The sequence below is a fragment of the Mauremys mutica genome, chromosome 1 (assembly GCF_020497125.1).
Source record: "Mauremys mutica isolate MM-2020 ecotype Southern chromosome 1, ASM2049712v1, whole genome shotgun sequence".
In the NCBI taxonomy this organism is placed as follows: domain Eukaryota; kingdom Metazoa; phylum Chordata; order Testudines; family Geoemydidae; genus Mauremys; species Mauremys mutica.
Genome location: NC_059072.1, coordinates 242,648,092 through 242,665,392, shown reverse-complemented (window position 1 = coordinate 242,665,392; position 17,301 = coordinate 242,648,092). Strand labels below are relative to the sequence as shown.

Below are 17,301 nucleotides of genomic sequence, written 5' to 3'. Positions count from 1 at the left end.
TCAATATGTACAATGTCAATGTAAACATCATATAATGTAAACAAAAACACTTTAGGTTACTGAAAGAATTTTTAAAATCCAATTTACATTTTCCTTTTTATGCCTTTTATTTAATTATCTACATTTCACTCAGCTTGGACAATGAAAATTAATAAAGTCAGTTTCACTTTTGTTTAGAGTCAATTTCACTACCAGGTTGTTTGTACTGTACTAGGTAGGTTTCAAATTCTAAAGAGCAACTTTTAAATGACATGCAGTGATTTTCATTGGAATTTTAAAAAAAATTGGATTAACATTTTGTTAGACTTCGGTTTTATTAAAGCTTTTCCCATCCTCAGTACAACATTTAAATTGTGGGCCATATTTAAACTGATAGCGCTTTCTTAAAATGTTAATAATAAATAATTTTATACATGAGTGGGATGTCTTCCAAAGTCTGATCCTCATTGAAGAGCACTTTAATATTTTATTTTTCAAAATTTAGCAGCATGCCACACTGTAAGTTCTGAAGGACACTGTTGAATGGAAAAGGATCACAAACTTACTTTTTATGCCTTCAAATGAAAACTACAGTACCTGATGTTTCTAGACCCTGAAGTCCAGGGGCATATTACCATATATTTTGCAGCCTCAAAAAGCCAATTCTGTCTCCTTACATTTATCAAACATCTTGTAGCTACTTACTCAGTCTTTAATCATCATTAGGAAGGGTGCTGGGTAGAAGGGGCAGCACCTCTTCTCCAATTCCCATGTGATGCTCAAAAGCACGCCCTGGAATCCAGGTCTGGTCCCAATGGAGAACACACTGATCTTCACTCTGCTAGCTGTGCGTAGGATTACTAATGTAAAATCCAGGCCTCAGTATCATTGACTTCAGTGGGGCTAGATTTCACTCCTAATCTTATGAACAGCTAGTAAAGCATTGATACAGAAAACCCTGCAGTCCCAGCTAAAAACAGCAAAGTTCCATAAATTGCCATCCCCAATTAATTGTTCTCCATTCCGCCAAACTGTAGATTTCACAAGTCTCCAAAAAATCTGTGCCTCTACAAAATTAAAGTGATGTGAATTTGTGCAGGCTATACCTATGGAACGTTTTGAGTTTTTTCCTCAGCAAGATCTCCAGAGTCAGAACTTTCTGCATTAAGAGGCATTTCACAGCAGTTTCTTCTCTGCTGGCAGGGTTGATGCGTTGTGCTGTCAGTCTCCAAACATGGATCTCGTGTTTCAGTTCTAAGAAGAAATAGGATTGTTTAGCTTAAAGTGATTTAGAATACATATTATATCAGATCCCCCCCAAAAAAACAAAAAATGCAAATACACACGTCTTGCACTCCAAAGTTAAAAACCACTCAAATGGAAGCAGCATAGAGCTAGTGACCTTCAAAACTATTACTGAAAGTTTGCTTTGGTGTGGAGGAAAAAATAATGGTAAATAAAGAGGAAAAACATTATTAAAACTTTAAATGAAACAAACCCCAGATTCAGTTTTCGAAGAAAAAATTGTTCCCTCCAATGCTAGTGAGTGGTTCCTATTGACTGACGAAAGAACAGGGCACACATATCCAAGGACAAACTCTGGGTCTAAAATCAAGGAATCGGTTTTTAACCTATACAAAATAAACTGTGCTCTATTGTACTGCTAACAGAGTGCTAGCCATTTTGTAGAACTATATGAAGGTAAATGCCCCTGTACAAGGAAAATGGACAAATATAAATTAAGGAAGGTGAATGGAATGGAATGAAAAGCATGAAATTGTTCAAGAAGAATTAGCATGAACAATGCTAGCTCCATGATTTGCTGGGATTCTTTTCACTTATTTTATTTTCATATTAAAACATTGTTAATTATATAAAATAAATGTTTTAATTATCCAGTGTGGTGGAATTTTAGCATTGCGTTTGAGAACATGGTGTAATGACATTAAACCATTTTGCAAGTTCTGGAGACTTCTGAGATGCTTGTTCCATAGGCACTGAGACCATTGGGAATCCGAGGGTTAACAAAAAGAACAGGAGTACTTGTGGCACCTTAGAGACTAAGGGTACGTCTACACTACGGGACTATTCCGAATTTGCATAAACCGGTTTTGTAAAACAGATTTTATAAAATCGAGTGCGCGCGACCACACTAAGCACATTAATTCGGTGGTGTGCGTCCGCGGTCCGAGGCTAGCGTCGATTTCTGGAGCGTTGCACTGTGGGTAGCTATCCCGTAGCTATCCCATAGTTCCCGCAGCTTCCCCCGCCCCTTGGCATTTCCGGGTTTAGATCCCAGTGCCTGATGGGGCAAAAATCATTGTCGCGGGTGGTTCTGGGCACAGCCTCACCCCTCCCTCCCTGAAAGCAGCAAACAAGCGTTTCGCACCTTTTTTGCTTGGTGAACTGTGCAGACGCCATAGCATCCACGTGGGATGGCCAGGGAGGGTTCATGACGCTCGCGTATTCAGAAGCACTACTCTGTTTAAACGGCTGCAGCAAGGGAATTACTTCCCAGACCAGAAAATAACAGTTGGGGATGTTGAAATGCCTGTCGTTATCCTGGGGGACCCAGCCTACCCCTTGATGAAGCCATACACAGGCAGCCTGGACAGTGGTCAGGATCTGTTCAATTACAGGCTGAGCAAGTGCAGAATGGTGGTGGAATGTGCATTTGGCCGTTTAAAGGCGCGCTGGCGCCCATTACTGACTCGCTCAGACCTCAGCCAAACCAATGTCCCCTATGTTATTGCTGCTTGCTGTATTCTCCACAATCTCTGTGAGAGTAAGGGGGAGACCTTTATGGCGGGGTGGGAGGCTGAGGCAAATCACCTGGCCGCTGATTACGCGCAGCCAGACACCAGGGAGATTAGAAGAGCACACCAGGAAGCGGTGCTCATCAGAGAAGCTTTGAAAACGAGCTTCATCAATGGCCAGGGTACAGTGTGACTGCTGTGTTTGTTGATGAACACCCAACCCCCTTGATTGACTCATTCCCTGTAAGCAACTCACCCTCCCCCTTCGAGTACAGCTTACTTATTCAAATAAAGTCACTCTCGTTTAAAAATCATGAATTCTTTATTAATTCATTATAAAAAGAGGGAGAGAAGTAAGGGTGTGGTTTGGGAGGAGGATAGGAAGGATGGAGAAGGCCATTAAAAAAATTTCACATTAACGACAGCCTTCTTGTTGGGCTGTCCACGGGGGTGGAGTGGGCGGGTGCACGGAGCCTCCCCCCACGCGTTCTTACACGTCTGGGTGAGGAGGATATGGAACATGGTGAGGGTTGAGGGTGGTTACACAGGGGCTGCAGCGGCACTCTGTGATCCTGCTGCCGTTCCTGAAGCTCCACCAGACGCCGGAGCACGTCAGTTTGATCACGCAGCAGCCCCAGAGTTGCATCCCGCCACCGCTGATCTTCCTGCCGCCACTTCTCATCTCGGTTGTCCCTCCTGTCCTCACGTTCATCCCTCCTGTCCTCTTGTTCATCCCTCCTGTCCTCACGTTCACTGGCCTCTTTCCTGTAATTTGATACCACGTCCTTCCACTCATTCAGATGAGCTCTTTCATTGCGTGTAACTTCCATAATATCCGAGAACATCTCATCTCGCGTCTTCTTTTTCCTCCGCCTTATCTGTGCTAGCCTTTGGGATGGAGGAGGGATGGTTGAAAAATTTGCAGCTGCATGAGGAAGATAAATATTTAGAAAGATACATTTTACAGAACAATGGTTATACTCTCTCACAGTGAACAGCACTATTCACCTAGCACATGTGATTTCCCTACAAGGTCACATTTTTCATCTTAATAGTGAGTGCTTGCAGCTCTGGAGTTACAGATCTCACAGACACAGGTCAGGCATCAGAATTCAGCTTGCATGCGGCCATGGTAAGCCACTGTCTTTCGGCTTCTGTAGTGATTTACCCCTCCCCCCCAACGCATGGCTAATACCACGCTAGCTCCCTGCTAATCAACAACCTTCCCACCCCCCCACCCACTGCATGGCTGGTAGCTTGGGGAAGATCGCCGGTGACCAAACACAAAAAAGATCCTCGGCATTTCACTCCTCCCCTCCCCCCGCTTCGCTACGTGCAGGAAAGGGGTTTTTTTAAGCTGCTGCAGTCCACGAACCCATTAGAAAAATGGCCACCCCCCTTACTTAAATTCCTGATTTTTAACCAGGTTATCCTGAACGATATCACTTTGCTGAGGATAACACAACAAGATAAAGAACGGATGCTTCTTGAATGCCAGCAGTCACCGGGACCATACGCTGCTATGCTTTGCCACTCAATGATACCTGATTACTTGCTACATGCATGGCGTGGTAAAGTGTCCTACCATGGTGGGCGGAACAAGGCTGCCTTGCCCAGAAACCTTCTGCAAAGGCTTCTGGAGTACCTACAGGAGCGCTTCATCGAGATGTCCCTGGAGGATTTCCTCTCAATCCCAGGACATGTTAACAAACTTTTCTAAGTAACTATACTGTCTGCGAATGCATCCCAAGTCCTCAGGGCAAATCAATCATTAAAAAACGCTTGCTTAAAAACCAATGTTTGCTATTTGCAAAGGTACACTCACCAGAGCTCCCTTCCATGGCGTCATTGTCTGGGATAGTTGCTTGTGAGGGCTGGGAGGAGGTGATTCCGTCAGGGTGATAAAAAGCTCCTGGCTGTTGGGGCTCACGGAGTGCTGTGTGCTCTCTGCTAGGTCATCCTCCTCTTCTTCATCTTCATCTTCCCCGTCTGCATAATCCTCAGCCATGGCAGAGATTACAACCCCCACCTCGGAATCCACGGTCAGGGGTGGGGTACTTGTGGCGCAGCCCCCTAAAATTGCATGCACTAACACATTTACTTGAGCATAAGCTTTTGTGGGCTACAGCCCACTTCTTCGGATGCATAGAATGGAGCATATAGTAAGGAGATATATATACACATACAGAAAACATGAAAAGGTGGGAGTTGTCCTACCAACTCTAAGAGGCTAATTAATTAAGAGAAAAAACTTTTGTAGTGATAATCAAGATAGCCCATTACAGACAATTTGACAAGAGGTGTGAGAATACTTAACATGGGGAAATAGATTCAATGTGTGTAATGGCTCAGCCATTCCCAGTCTATATTCAAACATAAGTTGATGGTGTCTAATTTGAATATTAATTCAAGTTCAGCAGTTTCTCCTTGGAGTCTGTTTTTTAAGCATTTCTGTTGCAAAATTGCCAGCTTTAAGTCTGTTACTGGGTAGCCAGAGAGGTTGAAGTGTTCTCCTACTGGTTTTTTAATGTTATGATTCCTGATGCCAGATTTGTGTCCATTTATTCTTTTGCATAGAGACTGTCCAGTTTGGCCAATGTACATGGCAGAGGGGCATTGCTGGCACATGCTGGCATATATCACATTGGTAGATGTGCAGGTGAACAAGCCCCTGATGGTGTGGCTGATGTGATTAGGTCCTATGATGATGTCACTTGAATAGACGTGGACAGAGTTGGCATTGGGCTTTGTTGCAAGGATAGGTTCGTGGGTTAGTGTTTTTGTTCTGTGCTGTGTGGTTGGTGGTGAATATTTGCTTCAGATTGGGGGGCTGTCTGTAAGCGAGGACAGGTCTGTCTCCCAAGATCTGTGAGAGTGAGGGTTAACAGTAAGCCACCTAACAAATTTCTAAACACAACATCCTTGTCCACACTCAGGCCAAAATAATATTTAATCTGGTGTTAGTCAAAAAGTGGCCTTGTCATGTTTTCTAACACAATGTGGTTTTTTTTCCCCCAGTAGAGATAAGGCCTTGGAGCCTGACATCAAGGGGGGAAACTGTATGCTTCAGCTCAGCTAGAGTGATAGAATGTGTGCATTATGAAAGAGCCTTGGATTTCCTAGAAGAATCCTAAGAAAGTACAAGCAGAATCCTTAGTTACACAGATAATATCAAATACCACCTAGAAGGAACTTTTTCCCCAAGTTGCAACCCATTTGAGCAAATTGCCAAGGGTTAATTGCTGCCCAATTCCAGATCACTCATATAGCCAGAGAACTTTAGTGTGGGAAGAGAGGCATGTGAATCTCTTCGTGCTGCTTATTCATAATTTAGCAATAAATAATTATAAATAAGCATTTATTTCATTTACTAAGAGTTATCCTTCAGAATGTCATGAAAACAAATATTTCCTTATATACTGAAAGAGGTAACATTAGTTCTATTTGTTGTTGTTGCGATTACTTTGCTCATATTATTTAGTAACTGTAACATATCTATTGAAGCCCCCTACCTTTGTGACCAATTATTCTCAGTTATGAAATTATAAATCATGCAGAGATAGGCTTAACAAGGATTCACCCTTGATGAAACATTATAATTTTACATAACTGTTGCAAACAAAGAGCCATATATAGCAATTGACTTACATTTTGAATGGCTTCAAATGGTTTTGTAGGTGTATAAATGATGGTCTTTGCCCAGAGTTTACAATCTAAGGGCTTGCCTATATGAACAGTTAGTAAATGGCAGCCTGGGTTGTAAATCTACCCCACACTCACCTGCTGTGCTCCATCTGTATGAACCCTGCTACCGTGCACTAAAAGCTCCCATTTCAATGCAAAAATCTAAAAAAAAAGGTGGAGTCTGATTTCCTTTTAGGCTTCTTCATTTTCTTTCAACACTCTGATTTTGTCTCTAAAAATGTTGCTTTGTGATCCCTGTATGGTAAAGGGAAAACTTTAAGTGATCCTATATGCTGTTTCAATCTAAATGAGATAATTTTTTAAACTGAATTTAAGTACATGAGGTATGAGAGATGCCAAGAAGATTCTATCACATTGGGATTTCTCTTGAGACCTCAATCTACTGGTTCCCCAGAACTCATCACTCAGGTTTCTTGATTGTCATACACTAAGACTAGACAGCACTGATCAGACTCACGGGTAGGGGCTAGGTACAGGGCATATGAGTCCAAGTGTTAATTACTTTATGTACAAATTTGACCCTATACTGATGCATGCATCTTCCATCCTACATTATATCATGCACTTTGTGAGTGGTCAGGTTATTTTCTGGAGCAATCACTGTACATAGCATGCTTTGTTCTCATGCCACATACACAGCATATTTTGTTAATTTCCACCGAGTCTGCTTATCCTCCTTCCACATATTCTTAGCCATTGCTGCTGACATTATTATTTCTTGCACTTGTTTTTATACAGCTTATCTCTTTCCTTGTCCTTCACTATTGGGGACCACTAACAGTTATATTTACCGCTTATCTTTTCCCTTCTCCTTGATTACTGGATCCCACTCACACCAAGGTAGACCTATGTCTCACTCTTCTTATTCATGTATCCTCAAACCCAATTATCATGGCTTTGTGCCTGGTCTTCCAGCACCTCTCTTCAGTGAGAGAGTATTTTATTGTCCTTTGCAGGGGCAGACACTTGTGGAGCATGATAATGCTGTTTACCGTTTTGCTTTTTGATAGTCTCAGTTGCAACACCCTGTTCAATCACATCTATTCAGCCCCCTAGGGGCCAGTCCTCCTACTATGGTTATTTGTTACTGGAAGATGGTTAAATCTTTTATCAAATTTCCTTCAGCCAAAGTAAAAAGTTGTTCCCTAGTAGCTTTTTCATTGAGTGAAACTCTGTGTTTGCTTTTTATAAAAAGACACCTATCACCATTGTATTGAGGTACCAAACAGAACTGAAGAGCAGAAAGCTTAAGTCAAAAACACGTTTTCCTTTCTCGTCTTTCCTCGGCAAAATAATGTGACTTGTACTATATGTTATGTTATATGTTCGGTGTGTGAAGTGCTCTGTGCAACATGCCCATTGTAATGTGCAACAAAGTTTCAAAATAAGAGACATAAAATTCACTTATGCAGGAAAATGAAAATCTTGTAGAATTTATTTCTTTAATGTAATTAAGTCTGTAGATAACCTCAGTTCCGTGAGTCTTTATTTTCAACAATAAACATATGTGTGGATTTTAGTTAGTTAATTTGGGGATTTAAATTAGTGTGGTCATTTAGAATGAGGGACAGTTGAGTAGTCTGGGTTTCTCTTTCTTCTCACCATCTACAGAATCCTCTAGATCAGGGGTCGGCAACCTGTGGCACGCAGCTCGCCAGGGTAAGCATCCGGGCAGAATGGACCAGTTTGTTTACCTGCCGCCTCTGCAGGTTCAGCTGATCGTGGCTCCTACTGGCCGCGGTTCACCGCTCCGGGCCAATGGGGGCGGCTGGAAGCCACGGCCAGCACATCCCTCAGCTCATGCCACTTCCTGCAGCCCCCATTGGCCTGGAGCAGCGAACTGCAGCCAGTGGGAGCCACGATGGGCCGAACCTGCGGAGGCAGCAGGTAAACAAATTGGTCCGGCCTGCCAGAGTGCTTACACTGGCAAGCCGCATGCCAGAGGTTGCCAACCCCTGCACTAGCTCACTATTACTTGCCCCAAGTAGGAAAGGTTGAATATTTTCCATCAAATACAGTTTGATTCATTTAACCCTTTTTTCCCCCCAAAACTGCTTTTAAGTTGAAAAAACAAATACCCCAAAACTAAAAAAAATTCAGTTCAGAAATGCCAGTGTCATGCCTTGCGGGAGTTGCTACATTGTGCATTGTGGGCAGGGACTCCCATGATGCATTGCAGTGGTTCAATACAAGAGGAGACTGTGGTGCATCAGATGAGATGTAGCACAGTCAGAAAGCCCAACCCATAGAGGAGAATGAGAGGCATGCAACTCCCATGAGGCACTGCAGTAGCATTTCTAATTGGGTGGGGAGGGTTGAGGAAGGAGATTGGCCAAACATTTTTCATTTTTAGAAAATTTCCACTGAAAAATGTATTTTCTATCCAGTTCTAGTTTCAAGTAAATGTTTCATCAAACTTATGGGGTTCATAGGGCCAATCTGTGCTAGCGCCTTCATTCACTTTCAGTCCTCCCTTCATTCAACATATTGAACACTGAAAAAACAAGACAAATTTACGAGTGAAATCCTGGTCCCACTGAGGTTTATCATTGACTTCAGGGGGGACAGGATTTCACCCCACCTTTTAAAAAAGTTGTATTTAGTTTTAAAAAAAAACCCAAATGTGTGTTCTCTTCCTGCGATCCTGTTACTCACATTCAGAATGATTCCCTCTTTCAGAATATCATTCACTCATAGAATCATAGAATCTCAGGGTTGGAAGGGACCTCAGGAGGTCATCTAGTCCAACCCCCTGCTCAAAGCAGGACCAAACCAACTAAATCATCCCAGCCAGGGCTTTGTCAAGCCTGACCTTAAAAACCTCTAAGGAAGGAGATTCCACCACCTCCCTAGGTAACCCAATCCAGTTCTTCACCACTCTAGTGAAAAAGTTTTTCCTAATATCCAACCTAAACCTCCCCCTCTGCAACTTGAGACCATTACTCCATTACTAACACTCCTCCACTAACACTAGCAATATCAAAGAACAGTCTTGCAAACTCAATATAATTAATTCTCAAAATCCTTAGCAATCAGCCTTGTTAATTGAATACACTCAGGAATGCATGACCATCCAAGATGAGATGATAATTGTCATTTTATGATAATTTGAACATGCAAGTGCACTACACTTCTAGAAGCCTAGGTGGATGAGGTGATATCTTTCATTGGACCAACTTCTCTTGGTGAAAGACAGTCAAGACAGTTAGCAGTGATGGGCTGTGGATAATAAAGTGCAAATCATAATCCTAGGAGTACAATTTTCTCTTCATAGTATTGCAGTCTAACTTTTTTCACTAAAATATGTTTTTCCTAGTTAAGATTTTAGAGCAAAGATAATTTTATCAATATATTCATTGAACAAGGAAAAAAACCCAGCACCATTGATTTTATAGCTTCATGTAACAATAATATCACTTTTATAGGGTTTAGTTCTTAGATGTGCTTTACAATTATTAACTAATTTGTCCTTGTGAAGTAGATAAATAAGCATTATCCCCATTTTACAGATGAGGAAACAGAGGCAAAGAAGTGCTGCTCAAGGTCTCAGAGGGAATCAGTGTCAGTTGAGATTAAAATTCAGTAGTCCCTGGCTCCCACCAAGGTATTCTAAGTACCAGACCAAATTCCCAACAATACCAAATAAGTTTAAGGTCCTGATCTTGCAATCATTTATGATTATGCTTATCTTTATTCACATGGCTAGCCCCTACTGAACTCCTGCAACCTCGAGCATCCTGATATTTACATCCTACACATTATTGTAATAATCTTTGTACAAAACATGCCTTGCGAGGTATCATTTGAAACTAATCATTTGCTGATCTAATTAACATTCTTGCACGATGTATGTCCATGGTGGGTATTAAGAGTTATGGATATATGCTAGAATTCTGACTAAAGTGTGTTTAAACCAGGAATGTCAAGAGAAGTTCATAAACAAGTCTTCCTTAGACAAAGAAATGCATATTTGATTCTTTGACCAGCCCAATCTTCAGGCAAAGACAATGAAGGTCCATTTTTACATATTAGATAAACAAAGCTATTAAGGTTTCAGAGTAGCAGCCGTGTTAGTCTGTATCCACAAAAAGAACAGGAGTACCTGTGGCACCTTAGGGTACGTCCATACTTACGGCCGGGTCGACGGGTAGCGTTCGACTTCTCGGAGTTTGAACTATCGCGTCTAATCTAGACGCGATAGTTCGAACTCCGAACGCGCTCCCGTCGACTCCGGAACTCCACCACCGCGAACGGCGGAGGCAGAGTCGACGGGGGAACCGCGGACTTCGATCCCGCGGCATCTGGACAGGTAAGAAGTTCGAACTAAGGTAGTTCGACTTCAGCTACGCTATTCGCGTAGCTGAAGTCGCATACCTTAGTTCGACCCCCCACCCTAGTGTAGACCAGGCCTTAGAGACTAACAAATTTATTTCAGCATAAGCTTTCGTGGGCTACAGCTCACTTCTTCGGATGCATAGAATGGAACACACAGAAAGGAGATATTTAAACATACAGAGAACATGAAAAGGTGGAAGTACGCATACCAACTGGAAGAGTCCAATCAATTGAGATGAGCTATCATCAGCAGGAGGAAAAAAACTTTTTGAAGTGATAATTGAGATGACCCATAGAAGGTGTGAGGAGAACTTAACATAGGGAAATAGATTCAATTAGTGTAATGAACCAACCATTCCCAGTCTCTGTTTAAACCTTAGTTAATTGTATCTAATTTGCATATTAATTTGAGTTCAGCAGTCTCTCTTTGGAATCTGTTTTTGAAGTTTTTTTGTTGCAAAATTGCCACCTTCAAGTCTGTCACTGAGTGGTTAGAGAGGTTGAAGTGTTCTCCCACTTGTTTTTGAAGGTTATGATTCCTGATGTCAGATTTGTGTCCATTTATTCTTTTGCGTAGAGACTGTCCGGTTTGGCCAATGTACATGGCAGAGGGGTATTGCTGGCACATGATGGCATATACCACGTTGGTAGATGTGCAGGTGAACGAGCCCCTGATGGCGTGGCTGATGTGATTAGGTCCTATGATGGTGTCACTTGAATAGATATGTGGACAGAGCTGGCATCGGGCTTTGTTGCAAGGATAGGTTCCTGGGTTAGTGTTTATGTTGTATGGTTGCTGGTGAGTATTTGCTTCAGGTTGGGAGGCTGTCTGTAAGCGAGGACTGGCCTGTCTCCCTGTGAGAGTGAGGGATCATAGAATCATAGATTATTAGGATTGGAAGGGACTTCAAGAGATCATCTAGTCCAACCCCCTGCTCAAAGCAGGACCAATCCCCAAATGGCCCCCTCAAGGATTGAACTCACAACCCTGGGTTTAGCAGGCCAATGCTCAAATCACTGAGCTATCCCTCCCCCATCTTTCAGGGTAGGCTGTAGATCTTTGATGATGCACTGGAGAGGTTTTAGTTGGGGGCTGAATGTGACGGCTAGTGGCGTTCTGTTATTTTCTTTGTTGGGCCTGTCCTGTAGTAGGTGGCTTCTGGGTACTCTTCTGGCTCTGTCAATCTGTTTTTTCACTTCAGCAGGTGGGTATTGTAGTTTTAAGAATGCTCGATAGAGACCTTGTAGGTGTTTATCTCTGTCTGAGGGATTGGAGCAAATACGGTTATATCTTAGAGCTTGGCTGTAGACAATGGATCGTGTGGTGTGTCCTGGATGGAAACTGGAGGCATGTAGGTAAGTATAGTGGTCAGTGGGTTTCGGGTATAGGGTGGTGTTTATGTGACCATCACTTATTAGCACAGTAGTGTCTAGGAAATGGACCGCTTGTGTGGATTGGTCTAGACTGAGGTTGATGGTGGGATGGAAATTGTTAAAATCACGGTGGAATTCCTCGAGGGCTTCTTTTCCATGGGTCCAGATGATGAAGATGTCATCAATGTAGTGCAAGTAGAGTAGGGGCGTTAGAACAACACTTCCTTAGCTCTCGTCCCCTAAGTCAGCCATAATGATGTTGGCATACTGTGGGGCCATGTGGGTACCCATAGCCGTGCCACTGACTTGAAGGTATATATTGTCCCCAAATGTGAAATAGTTGTAGGTGAAGACAAAGTCACAAAGTTCAGCCACCAGGTTAGCCATGATATTATCAGGGATACTATTCCTGATGGCTTGTAGTCCATCTTTGTGTGGAATGTTGTTAGCTATTAAGCTAACAAGTGGGGGAAGAAAGAGCATGGAGCTTTCTTCACCATCAGATTCCCTGTTGCCTTCTTCACAAATTGAATAAACTTTACTTTGAGGAGTAATCCACAGAACACTCCATATCAAAGGTCTACCAGGCTATAAAGATGGGGGCTGAACCTCAAGTGTTAAGCAATTGAATCAACTGGTTCTATACAATATTACTGTATTATAAAAGTGTAGCATGAAGTTTTTTCTGAAAGCTAATGACATCAGTGATTAATACTGTGAAATGTGTGTATTGACAATATATGAGGAAATCTGGATACTTAATATGCTTTAAAGTCTGTGGCCAAACCGGGAGAAAGAGGTTCCCATCCAGACAGGAGAGAATGCAACTATTGACCTGTCTCCTATGTAAATTCAGCATGGTGGAATCAGAACAATGGAAGATTCATTTACACACAGGGGGAAGCCCACAGGAAGGGAAGAACAGCATGAGGTAATCCTGCCTCTTGAAACAAAGTCATTGAATTGTGGAAGATATAAGCAAGGAGATAAGTCATCTTTGGCATCCATCACTAGACGGACACAAGGGAACAGAGCTCTTGCAAGCTAAGAAAGATGGGTCCTTCAATCAAGACAGAGCTGAAGTCCTTGGGAACAACTTCTTAGCATATACACAACGTGCCTCAAGTGGCACATGACCAGGATTCACCACCAAATTTGGTCCACTGGTTGGATCATTAGCTTCCCCGGCCCAGGACGAGTACTGATGGGGAGTATGATGTGAACGCTGATACATGCTTCCATCTGGGAACTGAACATAGGTGAGAAACCTGCTTAGGCAGAGATCTTTCACTTAGGAAGACAAGGGAAAACATCACTTTGTGCTTCTGTGGAAGGTTCTGATTGAAAGTCATTCATGGCTAGGAAGAAAATTGGTGAGAGAAACTATCAAGAACAAAGCCTGTATCTTGCTAGATTATGTTTTCAACTTTTAGACGGGGTTTCACTTTTCTTTGCTTGTAAACCTCTCTCTCTCTCATACATGAATTCACTGAAAAGCCTATCTTCTTTTGTTAATAGACTTGTTTAACTATTAATATAAACCAACTCAGTGCTATGTTTAAATGGAAGGGTGTATCTACCCCAATTAAGTTAACAAGCTATGATGTGCTTTTGTCTCTTTAGAGAAACATCAAAACCTTACTATTTCTCTGAACTATCCAGGAGAGGGGTGGATATGACAGAGCACATAGGTTTGGGAAAATTTGGGACTGGGAGTTTGTTGGGGATCACCCTGCAAATAGTAACCCAGGCTGGTGGAAGAGAGTTGGGCAGTAGACGGGCTGCTGGGGTCAGCTGCTGAACAAGGGCAGTCTACCACACCCACTCAGGTGTGATCTGCATGTTTGGCATGTTTGTAGATTGATTGTGAGCATCCCAGGTTGGGAGCTACAGCAGCAAAGCATCTGAGGAATCCAGGGTTTCAGGGCAGGTGAGAACCCCTCGTTGGTCTGGATTGCACCCCAAACCTCCTCACATCTCCATGAGACTATTCATGCGGGTAAAGATAAGCATAGGTGGAAGTGCTTTGAGGATCAGTTTTTCTCAAACACTGTGATAACAAAAAATTATCCACAGCACATGTTTTGCTTTATTTAATTATTTGTAAAAAAAAAAAAAATCACAAAACACAGACACACAAGAAGCCTGCACAATATTGTTGAAAGAAATACATAAGAGTTCGGGCTAAAAATACCAATCACCTGCTGAATAGAAATGGTATGGAATTAGAAATGTCAGTTTTATTTATTATGTATTGTTTATATAATCATTTGTACCAAGGTCATTGGCAGCCTTCAATATATAAATGTGAATCCAAGAGTTTATACCCAAGTGATAACATTTTCTTCTAAACAGTTCTACTATTTGAGCCTCAACATTTATCAAAATAAAAAAATCTTGTAATCTAAACGGGAGATTTACTCAACATTGACAACCTCCCAGAGCTGAATAGACAGAGAATCACTTTTATAGAGATTTGCAGCCTGCATAGCAGAGTCTGGGGCTTGACGGACCAAAGCAGAGTGTAGCACCCAGCAGTACAGATGGTGAGGATTTTTTTCCCCTATCACGAACAATATCATTAGAATTTGGGGGTTTTCCCCAGCAAGATCCACAATTGCTAGCTGGGTGAGGGGTTTCAGTAAAACATTGCCAACCTCCTATGGCATTTTACATGTAAGAATAAAGTTTAAGACGCCTATAACAGACAACAACGTTTGCTAAATTTATGGCAGCAAAAATGGAGGAAATTAAACACAATTCTGTATTTTAAATAACATTCAAACATAGCTGAAAGATATACAGTGAACTAACATGGACTAATTATCCTCAAATCACAAGGCAAGATGTTAATGCCTCTGAAACAGGAATTCAGTATAATGACAACAATGACGAATTCAGTGACCCATTAAAAAAAATCTCAGTCAAGATTGGTTATTAATTAGCATACAGTTATCCTAACTATACATTTTGTTAGAGAGAAAGAGAAGTCTTGTGGTTAAGACACTGAATGTCAAGTCGGAAGATGTTGGTTCAGTTTCCAGTTCTGCCACAAACTTTCTCTATGACCTCGGGCAAGTGATTTCGATGGCTAACTCCCACTGAAGTCAATAGGAGAAGGATGCCTAAATCCCTCTGAAAAGCTGGGCCATAATCTTCTATGCCTCATTTTTCCATTGTTTACAGGTGGGAATAATAATTGCTTCTTTATCCCTTGCTTATTTAGATTTTATGTTATTTGGAAAAGTGACATAGGATATTTATATACAGCACCTAGCATAGTAGGGCTCCCACTTCTAGTAGAGATTCTAGACACTACCCTAAGAGAAGCTTTATAATTACTTATACATTTCTTTTGCTAATTATCACTTTCCTAACAGTATTAATATTACTTTATCAACTTCAGAATCAGAGAAAGTTCCAAAATAAAGTTGCCACCATTCACTCAACTAAACTCCCAATGATCTATTTTGGTTTTCAGAGAAAATTATCTCTGCTTTGAAATCTATCAAAATTATTCCAGTATACTCACAATCAAGAGATTTTTAACTCAGACTATCAGATTTATAAATCGCAGTATCTTCAAAATCAAGTTAATTATTTTTTATTACAGTACAAATGGGTATTTTTGACAACTGTCTGAAGAAAAAGAAATTGCTGTGCAATTCATTATCCTCTTTTCAGCCATGGATATATAATTTCTTGCAGTAAAATGTTTTAACCTAATAAATAACTACTAAGGTCTGTGATGGGTGTCCATGACACAGGACTGGAAGGGTTGAAGGTGGCCAGGTAGGCCTATCAACTCCATAGACTGCACCTGGAGGGAAAGCCAGGGAGCAGGGAATGGATTGCAAGAAGGTTCAGGTGGGCAGGAACAGGTGGGGCCTATAAAGCCAGGAAGATGGCAACAGACAGAGGCTGCCACTGGGAAAGGGCAGTCACTCCCTGGGAAAAGGAAGGAGGGTTTGGAGCTGGTACACCCAGAGCAAGGAGGGAAACAAGGAGTTATAGGAAGCATTCCAAGGAAGGAGCAGTGATGGCTGGGAGAGGATAGCCAAGAACTTGTGTAGGGTTCCTGGACTGGAACCCAGAGAAGTTGGCAGGCCCAGGTTCCCCTACCAGCCACCAAGGGCATGGCATAGACGGGTGGGGCAGTGAACAGGAAGGCTGCCTGCCCAACAGAGAATTGAAGGACTGTATCCTGGAAGAGGAGGAGGAATGCTGAGTGACCTGGCTGGAAGGCTGAGTCATGAAGGGGACACTGGGATTCCAGAGAGTGAGAGGGGGGCTACAGACCACAGTGAGAGATGAGGGGACAACATACAACGACAGGAAGGGACATCACCTTGAGAACTAATCCCCACAGTGACCAAGGGGAGGCACCAGACAAGTGCTAAGTGGTGTGTCTCGTCAAAAGGTCATATTAATACAATCAAAAAATGCAACCAACTATCTGACAGATGCAAAGTTTTATTAAGAAATGAAGAATCATGAAAAAATGCAGCTTCAAAATGTCTTCAGCTATAACCCAACAGATAAGTATTTCATCCAATGCTTTTAATCTAGCAACATAAAGACCTAATAATGAAGACACTGAAGATACAGAGTATGTTATAGCAATCAATTTAAGATATAATAGTAAATCATTACATTCAGCCATATTTTGTTAAATAAACTAGGGAAAGATAAATCAAAATCAGAAGAGATATTTGTTAAATAGAAGAATTGCCAGAGTGAAAACTCTCATTATAGCAATGGTATATAGTGTAGTTTTAAAATCTAGATAACTATTCAATCTGAACTGCTGTCTAAAAACTGAGAGACCGGGTGAGTGAGGTAATATCTTTTATTGGACCAACTTCACAGTCAGAAGTTCTCAGAATGACTGCAAACCTCAGAGCAATCAAAATAAAATGAAAACTCTGATTCTTTGACCTAGCCTTCTGTAATGTTCTGCTAGGGTTCCCAGAATTGTGAGTTACTGTGTCATCCCTCTCAGTCAGCAAGTGAGAGTTTTGCTCCTGTTAAATTGTGTGATAACTCCCTGACACACCAGCTTGACTGCCTTGCCAGCAAACTCTTCAGGACTCTGCCAGTCCAAACCTTGCCTTGCAGGTAACAAACAGTGAACACCCAACTCCCAAGATGA

The 17,301-nt window shown here is 41.9% G+C and overlaps 1 protein-coding gene across 2 annotated transcripts in view; it reads right to left on the bottom strand.

Annotated features, from left to right (window-relative positions):
• OCA2 (OCA2 melanosomal transmembrane protein) overlaps positions 1-17,301 on the bottom strand; it is a 313,888-nt gene that overhangs the window by 143,238 nt on the left and 153,349 nt on the right. For both annotated transcript variants that reach the window (XM_045005021.1, XM_045005030.1), the window contains exon 15: positions 1,086-1,233. In XM_045005021.1, the coding sequence (XP_044860956.1) occupies positions 1,086-1,233 (148 nt within the window). The remainder of the gene's footprint in view (positions 1-1,085; positions 1,234-17,301) is intronic.